This window comes from Acanthisitta chloris, unplaced genomic scaffold, assembly GCF_000695815.1.
Source record: "Acanthisitta chloris isolate BGI_N310 unplaced genomic scaffold, ASM69581v1 scaffold15923, whole genome shotgun sequence".
Lineage (NCBI taxonomy): Eukaryota > Metazoa > Chordata > Aves > Passeriformes > Acanthisittidae > Acanthisitta > Acanthisitta chloris.
The window spans coordinates 26,013-35,223 of record NW_008666786.1 but is presented as its reverse complement, the minus strand read 5'-3'; the positions used below and the strand labels follow the sequence as shown (position 1 = coordinate 35,223).

The 9,211-nt window shown below is 49.5% G+C and overlaps 1 protein-coding gene across 1 annotated transcript in view; it reads left to right on the top strand.

The window, feature by feature from the left end:
- LOC103799922 (acetyl-CoA carboxylase-like) overlaps window positions 1–9,211 on the top strand; it is a 102,630-nt gene that overhangs the window by 71,323 nt on the left and 22,096 nt on the right. The window contains 1 exon segment of the mRNA XM_009072277.1: window positions 8,847–8,990. Coding sequence (XP_009070525.1) covers window positions 8,847–8,990 — 144 coding nt within the window.

Genomic DNA, 9,211 nt, shown 5'->3' with positions numbered 1-9,211 from the left:
GCGCCCAGCCACTCCATCTCCCTCCCTCCCTCCCCTCTCTTTCTCTCCCTCTCCCTCCCCGGCGCTGTCTGCCTCGCACACGTCTCGGGTCATGTCGCTGCAGCTCCGGTGGAAATAATAAGATATAAACCACGAGGTTGTTATTTGCATAGAAATAGCATGGAGCCCCAGGCAGCATGGGAGAAGGACACAGAGATCATTTGTCTAAAATTTTAATGAAAACTTTTGCTGAGGCAGAGATTTTTTTTTTTAGGTTTTTTTTTTTGTAACTTCCCTTGCCGCCTCCTTTTTCCACCCCCAAACCTTCCTCCTCCCTCACCCCCTTCCATCATCACAACCCAAAGTGCTCTGCACCAACACCTGCATTTCCATGGGTCTTCTTCCCAATGGAAGTAAAACCAGAGCCCAGAACTCCCCATCCCTTCAGTCATTCCATGCTTCAAGCTGCCAGGGCTACATTCCATGTCACTCCTCCCAAGGATGTTCCCAAGTCTGTCACTGACCTATTTTAATCAGTTTGCTCCTCCTTGTCTTTTGTGCTTCAAAGAAATCCTCCCTTTGAGCTGTTGTGTTAATGGGAACAAATAGTGGCTTTCACTCACGTTTTCCCTGCAGAGATGTTCTAGGATTTTCCTAAGGGTTTAGCTGGATTTTCAGGAACTGGATGCACAACAGTTGGTTATGTAGACGTTCAGCCTGGTGTCTTGAAGAGTTCATTCTGTGAGTGGTGATCCAGTGCTGTCCCACACACTGCACTGCACAGTGGGACATCTAAAGTGGTTGTTCCTTCTGGAGGTGATGGAAGTTTTGACCCATCAGACTATTCTGTTTTCTTTCCCTCCTCTTTAACTTTATTTTCCCCCAAACCCTGACTTGCTTGAGTGATGCATTAGGCCCTCACCCTGTGCTGGCCCCACGCTTGGTCAAAGAACATCCAAGAGTGCCAAGCATGAACTGGACAAATCCCACCTGCCAGGGGTCTGTCCATGCAGGGGAAGAGGTAGTGAGGATGAGGAGTCAGGAAGCACTGAAGCATTGAACATTCAAAGCACAGTTCAGCACTTTCCCAGCCTGCAGTCAGTCTCCTGCCTGGTTGTGGAGTGACATTTTTGTGTGGAATGGGTCACAAAGATCTAAAAGTTCTGTGCTTGGTCTGAAAACTTCAGTTCATTGGTGTCTGCAATGTGTTTTGAGGTCATCAGATGGAAAGTACCTGTGTGTGTTGGCAGGGCAGGTCACCCCATCCTCAGGGTTTCTTTCCGTGGAATTTTTTCCTTCAGGATGGTCTTAATTTAATGATGTATCTCCTCGTGTAACCTGTGCTAGACCCGAAAGAGCTCAGGAGCCAATTTTCCAGACTAGCAATGCGTTGTTTGTGGTACTTGGGGTGGGTTGGGGTTATTTTAGGGGGAGAGAACACTTCTGAAGAGCAGCCTTGAGAGGCTGTCTGTGAGAGGAACTGATGAGTGCTGTGTAGATACCTCAGTCTGCTCAGCCTGGGCCCAGCACTGGTCCAGTGCCCTTTCCTGAACACACCTTTCGTGGCTGCAGGCACTGCATCATCAGATCAGATCATCAGAGGTGCCATCCCCTGTCGGCACAGCTTAGTGCAGGTGTCAATCACGTGAGGGTGGACAGGTCCCCCAGGACTTGTTGATACAACAGACCATAATTGCTGTGAGATCGTTTTGACAATCTGCATGTAAAGCCCAACAACCCTTTGCATGAGACCAGGAGGGAATATCTCTGTTTTAAATTCAGTGCTGAATTGTGCCGACTGTCCAAGCAGAACTGGGATCAGTGGGGTTGGTTTGAGGGCATTTATGGAATCACAGACTCAGGGAATGGTTTGGGTTGGAAGGGAACTTAAAAACCATCTAGTTCCAACCCCCTCCATGGGCAGGGACACCTTCCACTGGCCCAGGCTGCTCCAAGCCCCATCCAACCTGGTCTTGAACACTTCCAGGGATGATGGGACAGCCATGGCTTCTCCAGTTTCATTGGTGTGGATTTGGAGTGGGATTGCAGGTGAGCTGAGGAGGAGGAGCAGCAGATCAGGTGGTGGTGATCCCCAGCAGGGTGAGACAGGTTTATTTTGGGGCACCTCAGCCAACCTGGCTCACTGGTGCTGGTGGCTGCTCAGTGTCTCCTGACCTGGTGGCTGCAGGTTGTGGCTCAGGGAAGCTGCCAGAACTTTTTTGGTGCTCTGGGACTCATGTAAGAGACAAGAGGTCAGGGCTGGGAGGAACACTGTGCTCAGGGTGCTGTGCCCATGTGAGAGGTGTCTGGGCAGGTCTGAGGCTCGCTGGAGGAGCTCAGGTGAGGAACAGGAGGCTCTCACAGGCTCTAAGAGTGATTGCCAACAGTAATATTTACCCTTCAATTTCACAATCTGGAAAAATAAATAAAAGGCCCTGTGAGACTGATGCTCTTTGGGGTTTGTACTGTGGAAAGCTCTTTTTTGCCTTGAGATTCAAGTCAGGGATAGCTCAGTATCTGCTCAAGATGACTCCAGTCTTGGGATTAGATCAAAGCAATCATGTGAGAGCAATCATGTGAGTTAGAACAGCAAGTGCCAGCCCTGTCATTCAAAGAAGCATTATAATTATTAATGCATGATATGAATCTTTCTGTAGTGGCACAGCAAGACTATTAGGGAGATACGTATGGGTGGAGGGTGTTGGAGAATGCTAATCAAAGAGGGGTAGGAAATGTCAACCAGGAATTGACACTCAGCAGCGTTAGCCATCGCTCGGTTCCTCGCGTGGAGCTCCCCAGGGTTCCCCACTCTGGGCTCTGCTGGGGGAAAGCAGGAGGGGATGGGGTGCCCTGCCCTGGGGGTTGTGGTGGGTGATGTGGTGAGCCCAAGGATGGTGGTGTGGGGTAGAGGTTGGTGTCTGCAGCTCTCAGAACTGACACAGGACTGTTACGCTAGGCCCTTGGAAATAGTCTCTCTCCATCTCTTTTTGTCAGCTCTTTCAGGCCCTGGAAGGCCACAGTTAGGTCAGCCTTGAAGCCTTCTCTTCTCCAGGCTGAACAATCCCAGTTCTCTCAGCCAAACACCCAATTCTCTCAGCCTAGATCAGTCTCAGTTCAGCAATATTTGGCAGTAGGAGCAGAGCAGAATTCATTTCTTCTCCTGCCAGTGAGAGGCTGTAGCTGCTGGGGGGTCTGGTTGGTGACACAAAGGCTGTTGCTTTGTGGAGGGAAGTGGATGGATGGAAGCAGGATGGATGCCTGGACTTCAGACAAGTGCAAATAAACAACCACCACCCTCCATTTCTACATTTGCTTTTTAATTGCCTTTCTCTAAGTGCTGATATTTGTGTATTGTTCCCATTAGAGGCAATTTACGTTCCAGGCATGGCATTATCAGTCCCCTGATGTTTGCTTAGGCAAGAAAGTCTAATAGATTTCTGTTGACTTTTTTTATTCTCCCTCCTTCTATCGTTTTTAATATGGATCTGATCAGTTTATCTCTGTGGATGGAGCTGTGTGTATATTTACTCCTGCTAGGGAGGAGTTTAGCATCGTGGCCCATATTCTGCCTGTCCAAATCTCTTCCCAGGGAAACTCCTGTGTATTCTAAACCCTATAGATATAAATATTTAATGCAACCAGGAATGTATCCCAGTTCCTGGTGATCCTGCATGGTAAGTTATTACCGGAACGTTAACTCTGGTCCCTAATGTTCCACTGGAGCTGAGCTTTTCAAACATATCCCAGAATAACTGGTCCTGAGCACTCCTTTTGGGGTGTCACCAGGAGGAGGATATTGGGGTGACCTGCCTGGGGATCTTTGCTATAGTGAATTGTGAAGAAATTACCTGTGATTGTGGACACGTGATGGGAACTGCAGGAAGAACATTGGAGAATTGTCACATTTCTCATGGTCAAGCCTAAACCCACACTGAGAAGTGAACAGTTTCAGTGTCCTGGTGAAAGAGGTCCCTGAGCTGCAGCCTGGAGGGCTCTGGCTAACAGGTTCTCTTGGGGTCCAGAAGGTGACCCAAAGAATGACCAAACCAAGAGCTTTAAGTTGGAGACAACCATGACTTTGGTTTATAGGGCTCATGCCCAGCTGAGGGAACCCCTGCCTGAGACAGGAGGATTTATGGGTGTTTGCACCATGCAGAGCAGGGGCTGTAATTTTAGTTTGCAAAGTGTATTGAGGCCTTTTGATTTACCACTGACTGATGGAGTGACCTTGAGCAAAACACGTCGTCTCCCTACACCAGGAGAGGAGAGCTGGGCAGGAGAGTTCTGACAAGGCATTTTTCATTGGGAAATGCCAGTTCACTGCAGCTGGAGCTCTTCAGGCACAAGGATCAGTCTGGATGAGTTTCTCATTTGGAATTTTGGGGGTGAAATGAAAAGTTGTTTGGTTTTTATTTCCTGACCGACTTCTCATCCCCAATTAATTTAGACTTCTGATATCTACAACAAATATTTCAGAGGTCAGAAATAACCATCTGGGCCCTGTCTCGTATCAGTTCAGGTCTCCAGATTGCAAAATTTTCCTGTTTCCATCCAGAAATTTTCCAAAATCCTCATCTCTTATCACAGGCATTTCTGCCAATAATGTGTGATGCTGCAAACAGAGGGAATGTCTGTCTTTCTTTCTCCTGTGTCTGCCCAGCTCTGGAGCTCAGCTCCCTCTCTCTCCATCAGGAGCTTTGGGATCTCCAGTGTGTAGAAGGGAGCTGCAGTTCCATGTCCACCTGGATTCCTCTTCCCCTGCTCCCTCCGAGTTGAAGTGCAATTGCTTTTTCCCCTTCCCCCTCTGATCTCACCAAATTAAAGCAGGAAAAGACTCCACCAGCACAACCTGCCTGTGGATTTGCAGTCAGGAGCCATCCCCAATAACCATCAGGCTGTCAGCTCCCCCCAGCTCCCCCCACCTCCCACCTCCCCCATCACTCACCAAAGGGAAAAAAGAGCTGGAGCCACAGCTTGAAATATATCATGCAATAGTGTATCATGAATTTCTTGTGAATCACATTGGTGAAGCAGGTTTATTTATTTCTGAGACTCTAAATCAATACAAAGTAGGTCTCTTAGTTCTGAAGCTGGGATGGAGTGGGAAAAAATGAGCCCATTGTACTCTTAAAACTTTGGGGAAAGGAGATGACAGCTATATAATTCCATTTACCAGGCACTAGGGGCTTTAATGTGAAGGTGACAGGGAGCTCTTTGTGCATTTAGAGCACCATATCTTCTAAATAAAATATCTGTAGACTTGATAGTGGAGTAGAGCTCTGACTTTAATAATCTCCAAGCATTAGACCGAGCCAATCTGTTCCCAAGCCAGAAGGGTCTCCCACCGAACGCTCGTAAATTAGGAGTGCAGGATGCTTGGATTCAGGGATCAGGGATGCAACAAGGGCCCTGTGTCTCGGGCAGAGAGGGGCTGGCTGTGCCCACACTGCCACACAGAGGGCAGTGGATTGGGGAGAGTCTGTGCTGGAGCATCCTACCCCAGCTTGGCTCTCCTCTTCCCTGCTGCTCTGCCCATAGTGACACATCCGTGCAGGGGAAGAGTGGGAATGAGCACTGAGATCTGCTGAGGCTTCACTGAGCATAATAGCAGTGAGGTTTGGAGCTCCTGCTTTGTGTTCCTGTGTTTTTCCTGATGACACGTTCATTCCCAGCGTTTTGACCTGTCTGTGAAAAGTAGGCTGTTTGTAGGATGTGCCTCTTCAGCTTCCTGGCAGGGAATGTGAGTTGTGGGATGGGAATGGCAATTATTGGAATTATTCTGATAAAAACTGGCACTTGTATTTGATGCAAACACGTGATCTGCTCAGAATGGTAACAGCACTGATGTTACATAGTGATCCCTCTGCTGTCCTGGTGTCAGATCTCTCATCTGCTCTGGTCTAGTTGACAAGGGCCACACGTTGGACCCAGTGATCTCAGAGGTCTTTTCCAACCTCAGTGATTCTGGGAACAGGCTGTGCATGGAAGTGGTGGAGTCACCATCCCTGGAAGTGTTCAAAAACCATGTGCATGTGGCAGTTGAGGGACATGGTTTAGTGGTGAATGTGGTGGTGGTCTAAGCTGACAGTTGGACTTGAGATCTTTTCCAACCCTAATGATTCTGTGATTGTCGGGAAAATGGGATGTGTTCTTGCAATCATGAGCTGAGCTTGAGCACAGGCAGTGCTAACACCAGCATTGCCCACTACAGTGTCCCATCCTGGGCAGAGACAGGGGCAGGAGGACCTGTTAGCTGTGCTGCTTTCCATGCTCTCAGAAGGTTTGTCCACAGGAGCCTCAGCTTGGGACTTCTCCAGCAGATCCTCATTTACCCTTGGAGATTTGCTTGAGGAAACATTTATACAGCAATATGCATTGCAGCATTTAAGATTGTTAATTGGAGATTGAATTACTTGTCAGCCTTTAAAAATGGAGTGCCCTGAGGTCAGAGTGAGGGGTTGGCAGCGCCGAGGGGATGAGCTATCACACTCATTTTTCCCCAGGCTCAGTGTCTCTGAGCTGCCCCTTCCATGCCCCTCAGCCTCTGCCTCCTGAGCCAGCTGACAGCTCTGGGTGTGGAACAAGCTGGCAGGAGCTCAGCAAGGAGAAGATGGAAGAGCACATGCATGGAAGCAGCTTGGGGGACTAGAATCCCTGGAAAACATCATTTTGTGGCCTTCCAGTACTCAGGAGCCTACAAGAGAGATGGACTTTTTGACAGGACGAGGGGGGATGGTTTCACACTGCCAGAGGGAGGGTTAGATGGGATATTGGAAGAAATCCTTCCCTGTGAGGTGCTGAGGCACTGGCACAGGTTGCCCAGAGCAGCTGTGGCTGCTCCATCCCTGGAAGTGTTCCAGGCCAGGCTGGATGGGACTCGGAGCATCCTGGGCTGGTGGAAGGTGCCCATGGTAGGGAGGTGGGGCTGGATAATCTTGAAGTTGCCTCCCAACCCAAACCATCTTGGAAGGTGCCCATGGTAGGGAGGTGGGACTGGATAATCTTTAAGTTGCCTCCCAACCCAAACCATCCTGGGATTGTGATCCTCGTGCCCCCCATGAGTGCCCAGTGCCTTCCCTGGGGACAGAGCAGCTCCCTCTGCGTTTGGGCTGTGCTGGGTCAGGGCTGACTGGGAGCTCCCATGTGCCCATTCCTGCACATCCACATCACACAAACACCAGAGCAAACACTGCTGAGTGCAGCTTTCCCCTGCAGCTGGCCCTGCTGACAGCCCTGCCAGGTGAATCCAGGCTGGCTCAGCCCTGCAGCAGGATCACACGTGCACAATGCTCAGCACTTCACCGGAATGGCTGGAGCACTCGGGAGAAGGAGCTGCATATTTATCTTGATCTCCAAAAAGGGATTTAAGGGCGAGAGCAGGCTGTATATTAGGCTGTTTCATTGCCTGTCAGCAGTGCTAAACCTGAGCTGTCTACAGTGTCTCCAGATAAGCAGTAGCAGAGGCCCATTTTGCATGTACATACGTTTGCATTAGTTCAGAGATGGGGAGTTTAAATCCTCTTTATTTTTATTTTCCTCTGTGGAAGGCATTTAGCTAGGTTTGTGCCTGGCATCTGGAGGACTAGCTTTGCTTTTCCTTCAGCCTGAAGCTGTGCTGCTGTCTTTTGTCCCATGGCACTTCTTTTGTTAGGGGAAGGTGAAAGGTTTGAGCTCGGAAGGGAAACCCAGGAAAATCCTTGTGCCAAACCACTGTGCTTACATTGCATTCTAAATTTTGGGGGGTGACTTCTGTGCCTTTCTGTACAAAACCCTTGAGTGACATCTGCTCCTCTCTCCCCAAACCGAGCCGTGCTGGGTGTTTGGTGGGGGAGGTTGTGCTGTTTGTGTGTGTTCAGGGGGATTTTTAAGACACAAATGAAGCAGGTGTGTAATGTCCTCTGTCTGTTGGAGAGACTCAACCCATAAAAATAACAAACGGCATGTATTTGCTAGAATGTCAAAGTTATGAGTTTATTTTGTAATGATGTGCTCCTGCCTTCATGAGGTAAACTGGCCGTGGCAGAGGTGTTATTAGTAATATGGAGGCAGCAGAGCAGAAAGCTGAGTGACCGAGAGATCAGTGTATCAGTCAGGGAGAGGGCAAATGGGAAGAGACAGCAGGAGAATGAGAAAAGAGCTGCAGTGCCCGGGCTGAGATTAGAGATGGAGCTGTGCAAGAGAATGAGGAGCCCAGCAGGCACAGCCCTCTCCTGGCCAGCCCCTCTGAGGAGCTGCTGGGCCTTTGTCTTTGCTGTACACCTCTGGTTTTTCCTCCAGTTAAAGGCCTATCCTGCCAGTTGTCTGGCAGCAGTTTGACCCTGCAGGTTTGGTCACCTCAGCTCTGTTGCTGCCTGGGGAAGGACAACTTATATAACTGCCCTTTGCCTCAGTTTCCCCACTTGTATTGTTCCTCTTGGGGACTGAAGAATCACAGGATGGTTTGGGTTGCGAGGGAACTTAAAGATCTTGTTCCACCCTCTGCCCTGGGCAGGGACACCTTCCACCAGCCCAGGTGGCTCCAAGCCCCATCCAACCTGGCCTGGAACATTTCCAGAGATGGAGCTTCCCTGAGCAACCTGTGCCAGTGCCTCAGCACCCTCACAGGGAGGAGTTTCTTCCCAGTATCCAATCTAACCCTGCCCTCTGTTCACTAGAGATCACAACACTCTCAAATCACCAGGGATCACTGTTCACGAGCTTTTACCTGCACACAGGGCTTGGGAAGGTCTGTTGTGAGTGGTTTGCTCCATCCTTTGGTGCCAAAGTGTTCCTGATGTGCCACAACGATGGGTTTGTGTGTATCTCCTCAGCCAACACCTCCTTATCACATCCTATCGCTGATGTTTTTCCTGGTTTTCTTTCCCAAGGTGCTTGGACGGGAAGTTTACACCTCCAACAACCAGCTGGGAGGGATCCAGATCATGCACAACAATGGGGTGACACATGGCACAGTCTGTGATGACTTTGAAGGAGTCTACACCATTCTGCAGTGGCTTTCCTACATGCCAAAGGTAATTCCTGTTGGCAGGCTTCGGGGAGATGGAGGCACTCTGTATCCAGGGATTTTTCCCCTGTGGTTTTATGGTGTCCAGCAAAAAGGTTTGGGCTGGTGAGTGAGGCTTTTGAGCAGTATAGAATTAAGGAAATGAAGTAGTTTTTGTCTTGAAGTGCTGCAGGAATGTGGGACAGCCTGGGCACCTTCACATCATTCACCTGGCTGTGCCCACAGGTC